Raw genomic sequence first — 21,807 nt, forward strand, 5'->3', positions numbered from 1 at the left:
TGTGTGGACGAAGATGGTGGAAAGAACTGCTTTCAGTATTTCCTAACGTCGGTATGACAAAAGGCCGTGTTGACTGGTGGTAATCTGTCAGATTAACGAGTTAAAGACTTAAATGGGTTTAAATCTGAGATAAAGACTCATGATGCAAGTATTTGATGCTTCATGGTAATTGTGTGACAGTGTTTTAGCTATTAAAGGTTTCACATTTTCACATCCGGTCCTGTGCTCACATGAACGTTGAAGTTTTGTTGTAAAAAAATCCTCTTCACGCGAGCAGAGGAAAAGATCCTTTTCTCATGTGTGACAAGATTCCCAGTCGTCGTGTCCTGTGGATTCTCTCCATCACTTCAACTCGAAGCACAGGAAGGGAAGCATGAGCTGGAGGAATTCTTACAGCAAACAGGACCGTTTGTGCACATTCCCCTCCACTGTCCTCATTGTCCAATCAGCCAACGTTTAAAACAAAAACCCCGACTGAACTGAAGTATTGATGGAGATTACATGTGTCCTTACATGTCTCCACACATCCCTGCAGTCTTTACATATATAAATATCAGAAAAATGTCTCCAGTCATGGGTGCAGTTTTTGCATTCTTTCAACAGGGGGTGCCGCATGCACATAGGATGGAGGATTAGAGGCATTAATACAATTAGGAGACCTTTTACTGAGTGAGAACTTCAAAATAAAAGCCCTATTGGTATCTGATGACTGCAGATCTTGTCAGCAGAGTTTGTTTCCTGGGCGAGCCCAAGCTGAGCACGTTGGTCTCAAACTACTCTGAATGACGTTCCACTCAGAGGATTCAAGATCAGTTCTGTGTTCATATAAACATCATATGGTGGGATTATAACTCCTGTTCAAGTTTAAAAAAAAAAAAAAAGGTACACACTTAATGTGAAATTCAAGAATTTGACAATGTCAATTCAATACATTCACAATGTTTTTTTTATTTGTTATGTTTTACAGAGTTAGGAAAGCAATGTTTAAGTCGAGCCTCACACACAGTGAAGCTCACAGCTTATTAATAACGGCCCGCGTGTGAATCCCTCAAGGACATTCAAACATTCCCCGTTTGATACCAGCTATCAAAAGGACGTTCACAGCTTCTCGTTTCTTTTACAGTGTCACAGTAACAATGGTCTATATTTACACATAGAAACTGTACAACTCTGTGTTTAGACTTGTAAAAACAGATTCAATAAAAGATGCCTGACCTAAATACTAATTTCCCCCAGTTCTTTTCTCCGGGGATAATGATGATCCCTACATGTAGTTTCATCACACGGTCGAGCTTTTACCCAAACAAAAGATGCTTTCTTCTTTCCCCCTGTCAACACTGAAAATGATATGCAAAAGTATGAAGGCTACATAAAGACCACTAAGAGTTCTAAACACAGCGGGTTAACTGCTGAGCGGACAGGACACGAGGTTGGGACAGTTGGTTCCTTCACAACAAGAACAAGACCAGCACGAGTAGAACCTTTGGTATCAGAAGGGACCCAAACGCACAAACATTAGGAACATTTAGCATCTAAGGGACAGATCGCTTTCTCAGAGGCTGGTGGAGGCCAAACACAGAGCTAGACTTCCATCCATCTGGTGTACACAAAGACTCCAAATGAATCCACATGTTGCTCTGCTGCAGCCGAGTGAGTCAACGGAACAAATATGGCAAATGTCAAAATTGTGTTTTAAGCCCAGATGGTAAAAAGAATCAATTACAGCAGCTTCAAAACATTGAGCCGGAACGTTTATTCTTGAAGTTGAAAATAGTAGTGTGACAAAAAAGATTCAAGGTCTACTTTCTAAGTTTTACCAGAACTTTCATCCACATCTCATGGTCTTCATGCCCAGATATGAACGTTATGAAGTCGTTACTTACAACTCAGCAAGCACCATCAGCCAATGAAAACCCTGATATGTGGTTGAAAGCTTTGGGATTAGCTCCTAAGTAGTCCCCTGATCAAGATAATCGTGACAATTTTTTTTTTGTCAATTTAGAAAAAAACGCCTTACAAATGAAGTGAGAGCTTTAAACTAAACTAAAGTTTGGGTGTTTTTGATATGGGATTGTGCAGCTATCCAGACTTTGACAGAACTATCCCTTTGAGATAATGAAATAAAGAAATGATCATCTGGAACAGATCCATCAGTCACTCTGGCTTCCACACAGAACAGAAGATGCGTGACATGATGTCACGCTGTTAGGCCGGACTTCGCATGCTAATGCACTGTGTACTAATTGCCCATTCAGACCCTCAATTATGCACTTACATTGACAATATAAAAAAACACATTTCATTACAATGACGGATGACAAATATTTGAATTCCCAATGTCTACTTGACCTGACACACAGGCCATGAACTTGGAATGCAACCCCTGTGGAGTTGTAGATAAAAAGCTCTTCATCAGCTTCAGAAACCTCTCACATGAACATGAAGTGTGCTTTCATAAGCAACACTTCACCCACTCGGGCACGGCGGCGGCTCCTCTTCACGTCCTCCATGACAGAACAACACACAAGGTGCTCAGGTGCTGGAGGTCCACATGTGCATCTGTTTGGCGATCTGCAGCACAAAGACGATGTCGGGCCGCTGGTCTGGTTCTGGGTTGATGCACATGCTGACCAGGTCCCGCAGCTGTGGACAGTGAGCGTCATTAGCTCACAGCATCATCATCATCTTCCTGTTAACAATCCCCATTAAAAGTCCCTCTGTCATTGTATTCATGACCTCAAGGTTGTATGCTTCGTGTTGCAGTTTACATCCGTGTCCGTCCAACATGTTATCACTTCAGCATGTTTTACATTAAGACATTTGTGTGAAAGGGTCATAATTGGCGCATCAATTCTTGATATTTGGACAATATGTTTTTGTGACGTCACTGATCTTTGACCAGCAAATTGGATGTTTGGGCCAGACGTAAGAGATGACCTTTCCATAGATATCACTTTCAAGAATGGGTCATGTGTTTATAATAAACGGAACCCAGTGGAGCAGCCTGGCTCATTGAAGTGTTTTTAACAACAATGGAGCTCCAGAGGAAGATGATGATCCGCACACAGAACTTGTTGCTAGATACATCCACTCTTTGTTTCGCTGCTGCACGGCAGATTTGTTGAGCCGAAGAAAACACGATTGCCAGGCTGACACATGACACTCGTCTTCTACAAACAGATGCAGTGTGTCCTGGGAAAGAGGGGCGTGGCCACCTCTGGCATCTGAGGTCACACAGACAGAACCGTCTACTGAGCATAGCGAAACGCAACAACACAACTAGGACATGATATAGTACCGATTAGTTTGGCAACTGCCCAACTGTCAAGAAAGCAATGAAATAAAAAGGCAATAAAAAACGAAAATATAGACAAAAATAACTGGATCCATCCTTACTGATGCTGATTGTGTTATTTTGTGACTCATTAGACCTTAAAAGTAAATATCTGGATTCACGGTATGTTATCTCTGGTGGGGGTCAACATGACTGAGGCCATGACTTAGTCGTGTGTGTGTCGCCCTACCTTCTCAGAGTAGTGGTCGGGGGGGAGGGGAGGATAATCGCACTGCTCAATCTTCTGGCAGAGGGAGAGGAGGTTCATCTTGTCCCCGTAAAACGGACTCTGCAGCGCTGCCATCTGGAGACAGAGGAGAGACCTGTCCAATAATACCCTACTAGTATTGCTCTTGACCAACATCCAAGACATTAATGCCTGAAGTAACAAGGACAAATATTGCTTCTGCAGTTCGGCAATACAGTTGCACAAGCATTCCATGTATCTAGCAGGTCAACTATCTGGACCTGTTGGAGAATTACAGCCAATAAGAGCGCAACACACTGTAACAACAGGAGCTTTAACGTACGTGTTGCATCTGCAGCGTGAACCGATGTAGTTGTTGCACTGTTGCAGTAAGGACGTGTGGAAACAGTCTTTATTTGTAAACACATATGCCAACAACAACAACAACAAGCATGACTGCAAGAAAAGACAAAACAAAAACTAAATAATTCATGGCATAACCTCACTTCTAGTGTCACAGGTGGGTTAGGGTCGGGTCGAGGTGGGTTAGGGTAGCGTCGAGGTAAGGTGGGTTAGGGTTGAGTCGGGGTGAGGTGGGTTAGGGTTGAGTCGGGGTGAGGTGGGTTAGAGTCGGGTCGGGGTGAGGTGAGGTAGGGTCGGGGTGAGGTGGGGTAGGATAGTGTCGAGGTAAGATGGGTTAGGGTCAAGTCGGGGTGAGGTGGGTTAGAGTCAAGGTGAGGTAGGTTAAGGTTGAGGTGGGTTAGGATCGGGCTGAGGTGGGTTAGGGTCGGGGTGAGGTGGGTTAGGTTAGGGTCGGGGTGAGGTGGGTTAAGGTTGGGGTGGGTTAGGCTCGGGGTGAGGTAGGTTAGGTTAGGCTCGGGGTGAGGTGGGTTAGGTTAGGGTCGGGTGAGGTGGGTTAAGGTTGGGGTGGGTTAGGCTCGGGGTGAGGTAGGTTAGGTTAGGCTCGGGGTGAGGTGGGTTAAGGTTGGGGTGGGTTAGGCTCGGGGTGAGGTAGGTTAGGTTAGGCTCGGGGTGAGGTAGGTTAGGTTAGGGTCGGGGTGAGGTGCAGTGAGTTGTGATCCAGCAGCTGTTGATACGTTGTGGAGGGGCTCGTGCTGCAAGGCCATGTTGATGGTCCTTTCCCGGTGGGGAGAAGAAGCCCACAGGAATGGGGTTGTGTCAACTCTCTTGCAGAACAGGTGTAGCTCACGAGCATATTTTCGGACCCCTGTCCTCTGCAGGCAGGCGTGCTGTCGTTTATTCCTTTCTGGACCCCCTTCCCGCTGAAAGATCCCACCGTGGCCTCAGTCCTCTCCCTGTAGTTGTTTTTGGCCTCTCTGTTTCCTCTTGAGCTCCTACAGATAACTGCTGCTTTCTCTATACATCTGCTTTCTCTTAGCATCAGTTCACACTCAATTTTCACTGGCCCTCAATGTATTGCTAAATGTAACATCGTAGTGACATTTGCTGAGCAGATGTTCGCTGGTGGAAGAAAACTTAAGAAAGCTACAAATTCCCCTTTTTAAGAAAAGGTGGCATGACTGCTGGATGTTTAAAAGCTCCATTTCTGGCGTAAACATATGTAAAAAGACAGTTAAGTAGTAGGAATAGTTGGACCAAAAGGAATGGGTTTAATTTGTATCGTATGCCATTGAATTGTTGAATTATGCCAATAGTGGAAAGTCTTTGCAAAAAGCTAAAACTTAACTGATCTTATGCCCTAAAGGGTGAACAATACCAATAATGTATGCATCAAACTGCACTATTTTGCCCATCCGGAACAGCTGTGTCTCCAGCTGCACTCAAACGATGTGATGAGTGATGCCAATTGATACTTAGTCCTTAATCAGACAGCTCCTTTCAGAGAGATTAGAGAGGCCCACTCTCTAATCTCTCAAAATGTTGACACACACAATGTTCTTGACACATTTTGTCAAGAACAAAAGTACCTTTGGGGCAGTAAGCTGCACAATTTTAAAAGTGAAGGAATACAAATGAGCAAAAGCAAAAAAAGAAAGAAGAAAAAGGAAAACAATGTTGGAAAAAAAAAGATGAGGAAAGAAGAGAAGGAGGAAGGAGGAGGAAGAACGTGTCTGGTATCTCATGTGGTGGATGTGGTGATGCAGCCGGAGAATAAATGAGACATAGAACACATAATGCTGCTCATTCAGGCTCTGGTGGCCTGTCAAAACATCCTCACATGCACAGAGAATATCCAGAACACGGAGGACTGTGGAACCATTGTCTCCGGGGAAAGGCTGTGTCGACAATGCATTCCAATGAAATACATGGACATGTGAGAAGGAATAGGGGTTATCACGTCCACGGTGATGGCAAGCATCTGGATGCAGAGCTGCTGGGGAAACAGCTAATTGAGCTGTTTGGCCTGCAAACTGGAGCTAGTTAGACTCTTTGAAGGTTTCATTGAGAACTGCTAATCATAGGGTTAACTTCCACTAACTTAAGCTGTCAAAGGGAAGTTCAACACCACTTTTCTTTTATCTGCTTTGTCCTCAAGGACACCGAGTCTAAACGCATAAGTCACATCACAACACCCTGACGCATGGCATCATGGGTAGACTAGATGCTCATCGGCCTGTGAGGATACGCAGCTGTCGTAACCTCACAGAGTGCATCAACTCTTCATATAATTATAATATTCTCTGCCAAATCATCACATCCATCATAACTACTTTTTCTGTCTGTGTGGCAACTGGTGTAAAATGCCAACGGCAGCGCAAGACCCGGGCTGAGGAGAAACCTGGAGGTGGAGGTCGCCTTTCAGAATAGGAATTAGGAAAAAGTAAGGACATGTGAAGACAGGCTAGTATGTGAACACCAGCAGGGCTCTGCCCTCGTCATTTCTTGTGTGCGTTTCTGTGGCAAGAAGTAGTTTGTACATTTTCTATTCCTCTTCGTTAAAGATGTGGAGTAAGAACCGCGACAACTACTTTGATTGACAGATCGCTGCCGCGACAAGAGATGTCGTATACGTCACTCCTCCACATTCCAAATATGGTAACTTTCGTTTATTGGTTGCGAAAAAACACCTTGGGGACGGCTGTCATCCAAGATGGCGACGGCAAAATCACCAAACTCGAGACTCCACAAACTAACAGGTTGTAGCCAGTCTGTAGTCACCAGGAGGTTTTCTCCCACACGTGTTATGCCTCTGCACTGCCTCTGCATAGGTAACATCATTATACTTTTAATCCAGTCCGTCCCGATCTCGTCTTTTATCTGAACGCATTTATCATCAGCAAGGGTCAACGTGTATGGTAAATGCTAAATGGTTTGTACTTGTGTAGCGCTTTTCCCGTCTCCCGACCACTCAAAACACTTTCATATGACATCATTCCCTCATTCATACACTGATGGGAGGGGCTACCATGTAAGGTGCCACCTGTCCATCAGAACTGGCTAACCATTCATGCACCGCAGGAACAGCATGCGGAAGTAAATTAGGGTTAAGTGTCCTTTGATCCAGGGGCGACCCCGCTGACCCCTGAGCCACAGTGGCCCTGTGTATGTGATCTCACCTCATACAGAAGACACCCCAGGGACCAGATGTCGGACTTAAAATTGTATCCGTTCTCGTGGATCCTCTCCGGTGACATGTAGTAAGGTGTCCCCACTAAGGAGCAAACAAATGGTCTGTTTGTTCAAAAGACATCACTTGTTCATTAATTTCACAGATTGGGCGCATGAAATCAACAAATTGCATACTTTCAAATAACTCAGTCATGTGTTGAATTCGCACTAAAATGTTGTACAACTGAGCAGTACCTCATTGTTTCTGCATGAATGTGTATGTACATGTGTTCTGTATGTACATGCATGTAGTATGTGCTTTACCTAAGGAGTGTGCTGCTGTGGTTTTAGAGCTGAAGAAGCGGCCTAATCCCAGGTCACCCAGTTTTACCTCCCCTGTGGCTGTTATGAACACGTTGGCCGGCTTGATATCTGGTTCACACACACACACACACACACACACACACACACACACACACACACACACACACACACACACACACACTTAAAACATGAATTAAACCTGAGAAGATGCCGTATATTTCAGAGGAAACAAATTTGAAGATGATGAAGTGTGCATGGCGGCGTGAATGAGAGCTGAGAGGAGGCGAGTAAACCAGCAGCTGTTTACCGCGGTGCATTACTCTGCGTGAATGCATGTGCTCCAGAGCGCTGCAGAGCTGCACAAAGTATTTCCAGACAGTCCTCTCAGGGATGAGGCGCCTCTTCTTCTTGAAGTACTAAACAGATAGAAGTAAGGTTTTTTAAACTATGAAAAGTGTTGTTTTTTTTTAATTTTTTTTAGACCTTTAGCATCTGTCTGTGGACAGAATCTCTTCATTTAATAACTAACACTCTTACGCATATAAATAGCATTCCTAATCAAATTAAATGAAACATTTTGGCTGTAAAAAAAGAAATGTAAACTCTGTAGAACGCTGTCCACATGTGTGAGAGAGTTATGGGAACGTTCAACAAAAGATCAAAAATATGAACTATGGAGAGAACTGACCTTATGCTAAGTCCCGCCCCTCAAACACCGACTGACAGGGTCGGACAACTAACATTTAAGCTCCACACTAGATTTTCATGGAATGTCACATCTTGTTCATTTTCAGGCTGGTTTTGTGGATTTGGAGCTGGTCAGTGGTCAAATGTAATGTAATAGTTATAATGTTGAATGATATTTCTTCAGGGAGTGCAGTTAGTGACAGTGTGGAATGAGAGCTTGATGGATACACTCCAGTAATAAACGTATCTCACAACTGTTTTTACTACTGGATGTAACATCTGTTTGGATGAATTTTCTGCATCCAGTATTCATCTACTTCAGGATGTAATCTGAAGTAAACCTATGAAGAAAATCTGCTGATTTCCAACCTTTATCATCTGGGATAGATCTCCAGCATCCGCCAGCTCCAGAACAATGTTGAGCTCATTGTCTTCAATAAAGGAGTCGAGGTATTTGATCACATTGGGGTGATTCAGTTGCTGCAGTGGAAGAAAAGGGACATTGTTCTTTGCAGGCACTCCTCTGTTATTTGATTATTTTAACACACCATGCAACAATCAACAGGTACAGCTAAACTCAAAGTGATGGTGTGGGCAAATGCAATTTTCTTGCCCTTATCCTCTTATTTCCCTCTAAACTGAGCTGGAAAACCTTTCAATTCCCTCCGTGTCTCACTGACCCTCTAAACACAGTGGTAATGTTTGATCCTCTTTACCTTTAGTAGATCTATCTCTTTGACGCAGTCCTGACGGGCCTTGGCATCCATCATCTCAAAGATCTGAAGTGACAAAGATACAAGTTAACATGGATTTAGGAGTTCTGAAGTGAAGCCACGACTCCAGGCCCGGAGACTAAAAGCAGGCTGACTCTTCCCTGCCAGGATGAACGGGCAAACTGATGCGGGTTTGAAGCTCCATGATCAAAACGATAAGACGGATAATGAAGGCTAGTTTACATATTTGGATCATTCAGTGGAGCCTCACACTTTTCCACACACGGTGGGACGTTCAGTTTCATTGTGGTTGATACTTTGTTTTGTTCTCAGTTTGTTTGGAACTGAACCATTTGGACCTATCGGAGGCTAAATAAGATGCAGACTACCTTTATGTTTTTCCTTGAGATTGATACCATACATTTGCATTTCTGTTGAAGTTAATTACAACGCAGATTCACGTACATCCAGCTCATGTTAAAGGCTGTTCTTCAGTTTTCTCTGTGGTAGCCTCTTACATATAGGCCTAGTAATGAGGCAGAGTAAATACAGCTGTAGCTTATTGGTAGAATGGTCGTCCTAAAAGGGAAACTGGTTCGATCCCTGGTCTCCCCATAGGATCCTAAAGGAATATGAGCACAACTGGAATACCTATTGAATTTGTCAAACTTGAGAGCTTCAATCCCAACTAGAAAAGTTGTGTTTTGTCTCCCCTCAAGTGTCTGGACTGGTTGGCGATAAAGGGTTCTTGTATTGGTCAAGTGTATGTTTGAACGGCTCCTTTTCTAGGATCGGTCGAGGTGCTGGTAAATGTAAAGAGTTGTAAGGACTGCACCGGTTGGCGGCACCTGTGTTTTTACTACATCTAGACACGATGTTGACTCGGCAAAACCGATGGTTGACGCCTGGTTTTGTGGCAATCTTAAATATGCATACAATATAACCAATATTAAATTGACGAGCTAATAAAACCACACGCACTGGGCTAATAGTCTTGACATAAGTGTGAATTCAGAATTGAGAATAAAGTCCTGCATCAGTATCCGCTGAGTGCTGTACCTGGACTTTCTTGAGTGCAACTAGCTGGCCCTCCAGCAGGTACGTGGCTTTGTAGACCTCACTGAACTGGCCCCGGCCGATCTTCTTCTCAATCCGGAAGTTTGCCAGAGTGCAGAAGTACCTACAGCTTGGCATGTTTTTCTGGATGTGGAAACATTAAAAGGTCGAACAACGTACGGCATTAAAGTGCATCATGAAGCTTCGTTGCGTCAAATAAATCTCACTCTCCTGAAAATGGCTAAATGCTTAACTGTGACGATGATTGAACCGAAGCACAAAAACAGTTGTGCCAACAAATTCTTAACAGCAATTACTGTACTTTTAGGATGTAGGATAACGTCGGTACATTCAAGTATGAAAATGTTATGTTTTGTGACACTGTCGTCAATTATCAAAAACACTATAGAATAATATAATTCATAGTTTGCATGCAATGTTTGGTGGCAGATTGTGCAAAGAAATAGTGCTATGATGTTGGATGTTACAGGAACTGTGACAAAAATAAATGCAGATCCCACTATTGTCATTGCATAAAAAAAGGAAAAAAAATAATTCTGAAAATTAGGTTTAAAAAAAGCGTAATCCCAGTAAAATACGTTTCGTTTTTTGCAGTGTACAACACTAATTACTTCATCCCTGAGTAGTCATCAATGTCCCCACTGAAACTTAGCAGAGGTTGAGTGTGTTTTTTTTTAATAACATTGCATTGTCCGGGTGTCTAAAGCTATAACAGACAAATCAATATATCGAATGCATAATTTGACATTGTGGGAAATCTGCGTGTCCGCTTTTTTGTCTGAAAACTGTCTCCCTGAAAACAGGGGGACAGCTAAACTCCGTCTAAAATGTAAAACCTCCCGCGCTCGAGCAGCACCTCTAAAGCTCACGGTGAACAAGTCCCATCTCTTGTGGTTGTGGTTAAACGGGGTGCGATGCATCTCTCCACCGAGTAGTAACTTCCTGGAGTCTCTGCTGGTTGTCTGGCGGCCTAACGGTGCGCGGTGAGGATATGATACCAGGAAGTTACTGCTCCAGGTCAAGAGATACTCCAGCACCATGTAAAAACATGTCATTACGGTTTTCTTTCAGTCTTTGTAAGGATTAGGATGATATTTAATGGAGTTACTAAGTGAGCTTTTACATGTGCTGGTAGGTTAATTCGACAACATTTGAACAGCTCGCTGTTTACAGTTTTCATGCTAAGCTAAGATAACATGCTGCTGGTGTCGCTTTATAGTTGGCACACAGACACTAAAAGACATGAGAGGTCTCAATATTATCATCTAACTCTCAGCATGAAAGACAAGAAGCATATTTCAAAAATGTAAAACTATTCCGTTTTATGTTCATCAGTGTCAACAAAACTAAATGTACACAGCACATACACATCAAGTATTAAATGTGCGGACCTATCGGTCATGAAAATAGGAAAGACACGACACGTTTTAGAACAAGTGACATTTAGCTTTTCTCCGTCATAAAGTCATTGAACCGGTCTAACAATACATTGGTACAATACAAGTGCCTACCTGATCCTCCTGACCGGGAATTTTGTAGAGATTGTTGTGGTTGTCTAAAGTGGGCTGGTTGTTGTTCTGCGCCTCCATGGTTGCATCACACCCACCAGCTCCTGTGACGAAGAGGATAAATGATCAATTTAAATAGTTTAGCACATTTAGAGTGATTTTAGAGTGATGAGGAGGGAAAGATAAAGTACGTAAGCAACTTGACCTGCTTGCCAGCTGCACATGGCCCACATGAATTACAGCAGGAAACACTAGTGATACCACATCTCTGCGTTGCTTAATGCATCATCAAGACTTTCATACTGACTATTTCACCGTGTGTGTGTGTGTGTGTGTGTGTGTGCGTAGTAATATATGCACAAGCAGACATTTGCATGACAGTAACTTCTCGTTCTGACAGTAGGCGCTCAACAAGAACATCTCCCTAAATCTTTGTATTATTGTACAGCAGTGGCAACACTGAAAGCTTAATGTCTCGACAAGGCAATATTAATATGTTAATTTATACTTAAAAGATTTGACCCCCTCCCGTTGCAATCAGCTATTATGAGATGCTTTATGTCAGTGACAGTTTGACCCTTCATTTTTCAGATATACTTTCCTCTATGAATCTCCAAAAACAGGGCTTCAATATAGGACACATGGTGCAGGATGCGTAGCCTTATATGGTGTTATCAGGATGTTTATTATGCTCATTTACTATTCTCATAAATGTGCGCTAACATATGCACAGGTCATCATGTTTACGCTGGTCATTTACACAGTTATCTGAAGTTAGGAGCGTTTGCTGAATCTGACGTGCGTACAGCGTAGGAAAAAAGAGTCAAAGAAAGTCAAGATAAGAATACCTAAATGTTCTTGCATGAGGTCAAATGTTTGTAAATGCACATCTGTGATATTTCTCTACCGACATATCTTGTATTTCTGAGGCTCCTGCCTATGTTGCTGCCTTTTTGTTCAGGTCGTCATTCTAAGTAAGAACTGGTTCTCATTTTCAATTGACTTATCTGGTTTTGTTAATGTAAAATACAAAAAATAAAATACAAAACATCAAATTCCATATTTAAAAGCTGGGCCCCCTCATTTGCTGAACGATACCCAAACATCTGAGGTCTGTGTATTTTGTATAAAATCCAACGGATTTCCATTTAGAAATGGGAAAACAAAAACGGAAAATGACCCGTTTTCCGTTTTTGTTTTGATAATAGAAAATGGAAAAGGAAAAACGAGCCGTTATCTGATTTGCTTTGATGTGCTTAAACATGGACGTCGAGAATTAAAATACTGCGTGGAAATCTTCTTTCTCAATTTCTCGTAGGTTTTTTTGTGGTGACCCGGAAGTTGCTCACACGAGCTTGACAGTCACATTCATGTCAGCAGAGGGCTGATATAAAATCAACGTATTTGTAAAACGTCAAACACCGACGTAATCAGAGAGAAAATATGTTTCTAGTCAACGTAATTGAAGATGCGTATTAGTTCTGGGGACACGGAGTTTGTAGGAGACAGGGTTGCAGCACATTACCTCCGCACTTTCCTCTCTGAAAAACCCTGTGTCGTCCCAAACTGGGTACATAACGCAGTGTCGACATCACCACAAGACATGCCATTCATTCGGTGTTCTGAAATAAAACCTGCATATTCGTGCCATGCCATTCTGTTGAGGTGCGTCTCATGGATGTCTGACACCAAATTAAATACACCGCCAACTACGGATAGCTTTCGGGTCACAACACAAAAACCTACGCAGCGCACCACAGCGTCCTCTGCTGACATGAATGTGACTGTCAGGCTTGTGTAAGTAACTTCTGGGTCACAACATAAAAACCTACAAGAAATTGCGAAAGAAGATTTCCACGGTGTGAATGTGAATGGTTGTCTGTCTATATGTCTGCCCTGTGATGAACTGCGACTTGTCCAGGGTGAACCTTGCCTTCGCCCCTTGACAGCTGGGATCGGCTCCAGCGCCCCGCGACCTTAATGAGGATAAGCGGTTAAGATCATGGATGGGATGGATTTCCACGCAGTAATTTTATTCTCGATGTCCATGTTTAAGCACATCAAAGAAAATTAGACAACTTGTCGCTTTTCGTTTTACGTTTTCATTATCAAAACCAAAACGGAAAATGGGTCATTTTCCGTTTTTTGTTTTCCTATTTCTAAACGGGAATCGGGAAACGAGCGATTTTGGTTCTTATTTCAAAACGAAAATCCGTTGGCCGCAAAATACACGGACCATCTGATACCACCCACTTAATAAAACATGTCATTATAAAAATTAAAAAAAACTATATGTATGCAGAGCAGGAATGTGTAAAGGAGGAGTCATTACACAGACAGAAGTGGTTCCTGCCGTTAAACAATCAGTTAAACAACAGTTAGTTAAGCATCAAACATCAATTAATGTACATTTCATTTTACATTAACAAGTCTGCCTGTCCTCTGTTCCCAGTGTGTGTGTGTGTGTGTGTGTGTGTGTGTGTGTGTGTGTGAGTGTGTGTGCGTTTGTGTACGAGAGACACATCCTGGAATGCAGGATATTGGCCCTAGAAAAGGGGGTCTGCAGGAACGTTTCCTGACTCAGTTCTCCATGAGAAGTAAAGTCGCCAATATTCACTAGTATACAGAAAATACATGTCTATGTTCATACATGACTGCTGGAGGGGCTTACAGGCCGAAAAAGGAAATGAAATAACAGCTTTAATCTACCTCAGTGTGAGCTAGACTACATATGCCGAGCACTAACTAAGTCATGCTAATAGCTCTTTTCCGTCAGTGGAGTTAAAGCTTGCTGGGTGTCTGTGGTGATGACTCATGATGATAGAGGCCATCATCCAGTTTGAACTGGAAATGAGACGGCAGTTGTCAAACGAGCGGATCACTGAGAGCGAGTCACAGAGTGAGCTAGTGACTAGCTCTTCATGTGACTAGCAGAGTCGTCCGAGCGCGACCTTGTGCCTGCCTCGCCCCAAACCAACGCGCTTGAAAGTTTTGAAACCGCCGTCTGTAGCGTTCACGTTTCTGAAGAAACAAAGCACAGTGATTTCCTGGAGCTACTATTGCCAAGTACTGATGTATTAATAACTTATTTTGACCACAGATAGCTTCTAAAATGTCTAACATAGGTCATGTTGAAACTACCCCCGCCTCCCCTTAAGCATTTAGCTGAGTGTACATGTGCTAACTTGTGCTCACCGCTTCGCTAACCATTAAAATGTTGGCAATGCCTCATGCCATGACTTTAGTTACAGCCCACATGTCAGGCTGCCGATAATGACGACCGTGCTGTTGTTGGCATGCAAGGCTCGAAAATCCCTCACCCTCAGCCTGTCTGACTCACACGCCAAAAGGAATCAACTCCCCTGTTGTCAAATGCCGAACATTTTATTAATTCCTCCAATGGTGGACATCGTCTCAACCAGAACACTGTCAACATATTTTAGAATGACCAGCTATATAATAGCACAATCATAGTCTACCGACCACTCAAAGCGTTTTCACACTACATGTCATCATTCACACACTGATGGGAGGAGCTACCATGCAAGGTACCACCTGCCCATCAGGACTAGCTAACATTCATACTCTTTCACACACTTACGGGAGCAATTTGTGGTTAAGTGTTCACCATCAACATGGATTATCAGAGCTGGTCCCCTCATTTCTAAAACTTGTTGAATTAATATTTCAATAATTGATTCAATCGTCTTGACTCCGGGATGCTTTTCCCTTAAGAAGTGTTCGTACGCAACATTCGTTCTGCTGTGATGAACCGTTTCCAGCTGGCAGAGTTGTAATGGTAAAATATAGCATTGCTTATGTTACAACAGGTTTTAGAAGTTACTGTTTGTGTCTAATGAAAAAGTACTTGGCCTGTGGAGGCTCACAGGCCAAGAGAAGACAATGGGCCTCTGTCTGCACAGCTAGCAGAGGTAACAACGTATCGCAATGTGTTTGGGAGAAGCCTGTTTTAAGTATCCTTTGCGAGCCCAACATTGATAAGAGTTGATTGTATTGTGACGTGAGAAAAATGTTTTCTGGGCAGAAACCATATCTGGTTTAGACTAGTTCAGTTCAACTGCGATTAAACCAAAAAGGGGATGTTACTTCCAATGTATATAAATATGCTGGTGACTTTTTCACATGTGGAAGAAATCTTGCTGCAGACTGCCTTACGTAGCTGTTACATGTTTCCTCCTTTTTTGCTCGAAATAAACTGAGAAAGAGAATTTGGATTCTCAAGACTCTATTCCTCCTTCCCCGAGTGACAGAGAAAATCTTCCATCACAGAGTGTACCTGAGCACCAGACTGTTGGTTGTCGGTCTCAAATACCTGAGCTGGGGTGTCAAACTAATTTTAGTTAAGTGGCCACATGCTGCCTATTTCGATCTGAAGTAAGCCGGACCAGTAAAGTCATAGCATAATAACGCATACATAATGACAATATTTAACCCTAACCCCCTAAGTCTTGGCTTCTAGTGACGCAGTAAGAGGACACACGGTTTGTTATCATACACATCTTGCAGTGATTGGCGTGCAATACTGCTTCCACTCAGTTGTTGGTCTCACACAGCAGCAGTCGCTAGCTACACTTCACCAGAAAGATAAAGTATAGTAAACAAAAGAAAGAAATCATGCACGGACCTCACTTCAACCCAATTGTGATCGTATCGCCCAATTTTAATTTTCCCAGTTTTTTTCTTTCCAAATTCAGGAAATAATACCAGGAAAACACAGTGACTACAACCAGACCCTGAGGGGTTTTCCTTAGAACATTTTAAATTTCTGTTCACATGTTCAACATGATCACATCTGTTTCCTCTTCCTGTTACAGAGAAAATATGCCCCGAACTTCTCATGAATGCTTATAATTAATCTATCTACCTACCTACCTAGATAGATAGAGATCTATCGATCTATATTTATAGATCTATAAAAATAGATATCTATATATATATATAGAAATATATATCTATATATAGATATATATCTATATCTATATAGATCTATATATAGATCTATATATATACAAATCTATATATACAGATCTATACACACATATATATATATATATATATATATATATATATATATATATATATATATATATATATATATCTTGATATATATATATCTATATATCTTGATATATAGATATACATATATAGATCTATATATCCATATATATATATCCATCTCTCTCTCTCTCTCTCTCTCGCTCTCTCTCTCTCTCTCTCTAGATCTATCTAGATCTCTAGATCTATCTAGATCTATATCTACAAAAGCAATAAGTGCTTTTCATGTTTTCCAGTTCATTTCAGATTTTCTTAAGTCCAGGTTGTGTTTGCTTGAACAAGTGCACTGAACATCTTGTGACGTGTGGAAAGTTCTCCTCTTTGAGAGAAGAGTAAAGGTCCAGAAGTGATACTGACTTATAGTGCTCTGCATAGTGGATCAGACCGCGGGTCAGGAGCTTTGCGCATGCTTGAAATGCTGATTATGTTACTGGTTTTTTTTTAACGTTTGCAGTCGTATTTAATCATGAACAAGTCACAGCGCTGTTGTTGCTGCTTGACACTGGAGCTGCTGGTGCTTCTCCCTGCGGACTCTCCCTCCGCCAAGGTGCATAGCTGCCGTTAGCGCAGCTGTGCTGCAATGTCTTGGTTGTGCACTGTACAGGATGTCAGTGTCACCGTTTTGTTGATAGATTTGGACGACGTGCATTGTTGTTGGCCTGGCGGAGTTGGCTTATCCCTTTCTGTGCTGGCCCTTGTGGGGCGCATTTCCTCCGCATTGGTGTGCCGCGACCTGTTTTCGGTCCGCTTGGAAAGGCTCCGGCCACATACTTGCCAAGCACCCATGCCAAGACCCCCTGGGGCAGTGAATTACGAGCTTGCGTTGCCTTCTGCTCGTGTTGGTGCCAAGTGGCTCCGAGGGTTGGGTGTCTGTCCACACATGTATGAACGCGTCGTGTATTGAGTGTGTCCGTCTGTGACAGTAACTCCAGGGACACTCCCCCCCCGCTCAGTCCACCCGTGATGTGGACTATAAGGCACTCATTGAAGGCCCAGGTCTGAAACCACCACCCGCAACTGTTGCACACAAATTACCTACTTACTATTGACCTACACTGGTTGAGGTTAGACATTGGCCTCCAATGGTTGAGGTCAGGCATTAACCTCCAATAGATCAAGTTAGATATTGACCTTTAATGGTCGAGGTTTTGATAGGTCATCGTGCAGTGAACCTTGCAAGAGTTTTTGCAAATTGTGCGGTCCAATGTATTTACTGACGGAAACCAGTTTAAATGTAATCCTTTTTCAACCAAACCATTCCTGAAACTATGGAAGTAGAGGAACTAACCTCAGGAACTAAACGTCTCTGTGGTGCATTGTCTGTGTTTCCACCACATCTGAAGAACCATGAAGATTAGGCAAACAAGGCCCCTGGCAGAAAAAAAAACAAGGCAGCATTTAAAACTGTTTTTAAACATTAGAACAGTCATCCTCTTGATTGTGTTTACTGTTGCGTGACGCTGTTTGAGTTTCATCAAATGAATGATATCGATACGGAAGGAGACTTTAAACTCTATAACGCCTGTCTCCACAATAGATGATCTGCTGAGTGTTTTATAGATAATTCACAGTGAATGAGCATGTTCATTTAATATGGTTATGTTTTTGGTGAAAGGTGAACCTGGAATGTACCTGCACGTGTACACACTATTTTACGGCACCTGGAATGCCAGCATGGCTAGTGAAATCAGAGAAGTGAAGACATCAGCCACTGTTTATTTAATCTCCGCCTTCAGTCTCAAATCAATCCACTTGATGAGCAAGTGTTGAGCAGTTGCCAGCACGCAGGAAGTGTCAAGCTCATATTGATCCTGGAGTACTTCCTTATTTTGTGATTGAAGAGATACACAAATGGTTGAAGCGCTACAGTGTCAGTGTTTGGCCTGTCAATGGTGGTGGGGGCTGCAACCTCCACCCCAAAAGTTTCTCAACCATCCTCAACCCCGGAGCAGGTACTTCTTTTACACTTGGACCTATTGTACAGAAACTAAATGTCGTCCCTGGTTTCCCCTGTCAAAGCACATGTTTAGTTCCTCAGTTCAATAAAAGGTTCCTGGTACCCTGAAAAATAGGGATGTTAATATTTAACCGTTAACTGACAGCAATAATTATTTAAATACCATCAGTTAAACAGTTAAAATAAATATCCAAACGTGTTTTTAAAGCAGAGAAAGAGGCCTGGTTTGTCACTTGTTAGCTGAAAGGTCACTATGGAATCACAATTAAAAAGGGACACTAAAATGTTGCCATCATAAATCTACCTTAATTGTCAGGATTGCAACGTTGATTCAAAGCTGCTTTACCACACTTTGCTCACATCTCACCTTTTCATTTCTGCTTTCACCAGCTATTTTAATCGGTTGATGGTCACTCTTGGTTTCTCCCTTATTCACCAAATCTGTGACATTAAGGGCATCTCATTCAGTCAGCTGCTTGAGAGGCTTTACTGACCAGCCAAACAAGTAACATTGATCTGTAGAGTTTGGAGGTCCCGTCATCGGGGCATAACTCCTGAGTCTGCTCTTTGTCTGCTAAGCTTTTTTCCTACCAAATAGGTATTATGTTACTGTCCCTTTAAATTAGGCTGATCATTCTTGTTTTCCAACACTGCAGAAAATATAAGACAATTGTGACCCTGGGAGGAAACCAGGGGAGCAATTGGTCAAATTAAAACGCTTTAAAAAAACAAACAAATGACCAGCGCGTTTTTGTCGAGGCGTTTTTTAAGCGGCTGCGCATTAAAAAGTTGCGTCCTGTGTGATCGGCCCCTAACAATAAACGTAGTGCAAAAGTAACATTCAATCACAAAACAAACAAAGTGTTCTGGGAAGCTCACTTCTGTCTACCGACTCAAGTGACATCACTTATGTCAGTGGTAACTCACAAAATGTTGCATCAAAATAAATACAAGAGTCTTCTTCGAGGTAGAGGCCTGAACATGAAAGCACAGTTTATTCAAAAACAACTAAGTTCCTTGTTCTCAGCACCAAAATACTCTCACGGTAGCCATCCCTCGGTCTTTCAACTTCCTTTCTAATGCTTTCAGATCAGTTTTATATCTTTCAACAACTTTGCTTTACTTCATGAATGACGTTTAGGGCCATTAGTGACCCTGTCCTGCTTTATTTGATTCATTCTTCTATATATTGTGGGATGTTAAGTAATTTATAGTACATTATCCTGCATCATGCACAGGAATTCATCAGAACTATTGATTATCTGACACAAAACATTGACCTTAATGTTATCTATTACAACATTCCTGTATCTGCAGCGTTTCGCCTTGTTTTTGGCATTCACAATTAGCATAGGCTTGCATACTACACATGACCAGTATTCTGGTGTGCTGACGCAAGCATGAGACTCTTTTTAGCTTAAGATGCATGTGTTTGGTAAAAAGTGAACATACGACCTGAAAAATGAGACCTAGAATATTCTGCATGAGTTGTGTGAGTTTGTTAACTGATATTTATACATATTCTATTCTTTGTTTACATAGAAGCAAGAAGAACAACGCTTTCTTCATGAATTTTGATCATTTTGGGGGAAAGGCTGGGTAAGATGGAGAAAATAAAATACCACAATATTTTTTACCAAATACCTCTACACATTTTATTTGCATTCATAAAAAACATAATCCAAAATCTAATATTCTGAACAATACCGTAACCAAATCTAACAGTGTGCATCTTTTATCAAACTCTGGAGACACCTCACAAAGCTATACAGACAGATGTCTCTACCCGCCGTACGGGGAGAGCTGCGTGGCAGCCAGGATGTGTGAAGATACGGCTTCCTGCTGGGTTGATACAAACCAGCTCTCCCATTCACCCGGGACACCAGCTCCACTGTCACAGCTGACATACAAGTAATTTTAGACTGTTACAAGCAACCCCCTCCAGTCTGCAGCCAGTGTTCACCCTTGCTGTTAGTACAGTATTCCATGTAATGTTCATTTATACCCAACATCCACAAATCAAAGCACACACAGCATGCAGAGATATAAGGCTTCACTTTCACGCTGCATGATAAATGTGTCTTGTTCATGGGCCGGTCTCCTGGCCTGGTGGTATGAGAAGCTGTGTGACATTGTTGCAATCAGCTGGCACACTTGGTCTCCAAATGTTGTCTTACACTCTATGTTATCACATGTTGTGCCAGGAGCCATTTCCAGTGGCTATAACTAACCCACAAGGACAGGAAAAAGAAGACAATGTAGCATTGTGATATAATTATGTGTTTTCAAATAAGTTATACTGAAGACTCGGCTTTGGGAAAATAACCTGCAGAAGTGATCAGAGCCTTGCACTGGTTTCCTCAATAGCTCGAAGCAACATCATAACTTCATTTCACCAAGTGGGACTGACCACATGTCAATGCAGAAAGGGACCAGGTGAAACGGAACTGAGAACTATTAGACTTGACATTGCTCGAGCTGCATGGGGTAGATAGCGTTTCCATATCTTTTTTTGCCGCTTTCCACACTGAGTGTACATACTGTACCGTTGCCCCCTCACTGTAGTCGGTGAAGGCGTTTCACGCGACCACGCCACACGGGGAACTACATGTCAACAGTTAGATCGTGCATTCATTACGCGAGAGCGACGTGTTTACGCAAGTGTCGCGGATGAGGTGGAGACCGATGTTTAAACGAGACTTACCTGAAGAGGAGTCAATAAGGTCCTGCTCACTCGAAACCGCTTCTACGAGTTACATTGCTCCACGATGTTGCGCAACAGTCAAACCCCCTCCCCCGAGTCTCTCTCTCTCGCTCTCTCTTTTTTTTTCTCCCTCTCTCTCCGTCTCTCTCTCACGCGCGCTGGTCTCTGTGGTTGGTGGCGCTGCTGCCACGCAGGCTGCTCAACGCAGACTTGCTCTCTACCAACATTACTAAATAAGAGAATGGAGAGGTTGGTGTTGGTGTTGTGACAATGTTTGTTGTAAAGGAGATCAAACGTCGCCGTCCCTCCCACGTGTGAGGGCCATTGTTTGATGACATCATATATGAGTGTATTGTAATCACACAAAGTATGAGGAAAGGGTTGGGTAGCCATGTGGGTAATAAAGTAATACATATACAGGTTGATAGTGTAGCCTATTTGATATGAAGAAAGTGATTATTAAGTCAGAGCCCTGGTCAACAATTTAGATTTACAGAGGTCATGAGGTCAAGTAGCCAGACCCCGCCCACCTCTATGTTGATGAGAGCTGTCACACATTTTGCTTTCACTTGGTCTCAGTACACCACAGTACTTCATTTTCCACATTAAATTAAATAATACATTATAATGCACAAATGTGCAATCTTTAGATGTATTCACTTTAATTTAGACTTACAATTGGTTAAGTACAGAATGTGCATTTGTGACA

At 42.4% G+C, this 21,807-nt stretch overlaps 1 protein-coding gene across 1 annotated transcript; it reads right to left on the reverse strand.

Moving 5' to 3' along the window:
- Window positions 1-936: 936 nt before the first annotated feature.
- Window positions 937-21,374, reverse strand: nek6 (NIMA-related kinase 6). The gene is made up of 10 exons (XM_068573549.1): window positions 21,099-21,374; window positions 11,365-11,465; window positions 9,836-9,976; window positions 8,780-8,842; window positions 8,433-8,543; window positions 7,684-7,792; window positions 7,377-7,484; window positions 7,061-7,155; window positions 3,525-3,638; window positions 937-2,643 (listed from the first exon to the last, which is right to left on the reverse strand). Exons 2-10 carry the CDS (start codon window positions 11,440-11,442, stop codon window positions 2,533-2,535), a joined length of 930 nt encoding a protein of 309 aa, XP_068429650.1. The 5' UTR covers window positions 11,443-11,465; window positions 21,099-21,374; the 3' UTR covers window positions 937-2,532.
- Window positions 21,375-21,807: the final 433 nt, after the last annotated feature.

This window comes from Clinocottus analis, unplaced genomic scaffold (genome assembly GCF_023055335.1).
Source record: "Clinocottus analis isolate CAN_PGR_092001 unplaced genomic scaffold, fCliAna1.0.p SCAF_13, whole genome shotgun sequence".
NCBI lineage: Eukaryota > Metazoa > Chordata > Actinopteri > Perciformes > Cottidae > Clinocottus > Clinocottus analis.

Coding starts and splice junctions, on each gene's coding strand:
- nek6 (XM_068573549.1), bottom strand. CDS start 11,442: ATGGAGGCGCAGAACAACAACCAGCCCACTTTAGACAACCACAACAAT. Junction 9,977..11,364: donor TTCCCGGTCAGGAGGATCAG/GTAGGCACTTGT, acceptor TTCCACATCCAG/AAAAACATGCCAAGCTGTAG. Junction 2,644..3,524: donor CCGACCACTACTCTGAGAAG/GTAGGGCGACAC, acceptor CACTGTCCACAG/CTGCGGGACCTGGTCAGCAT.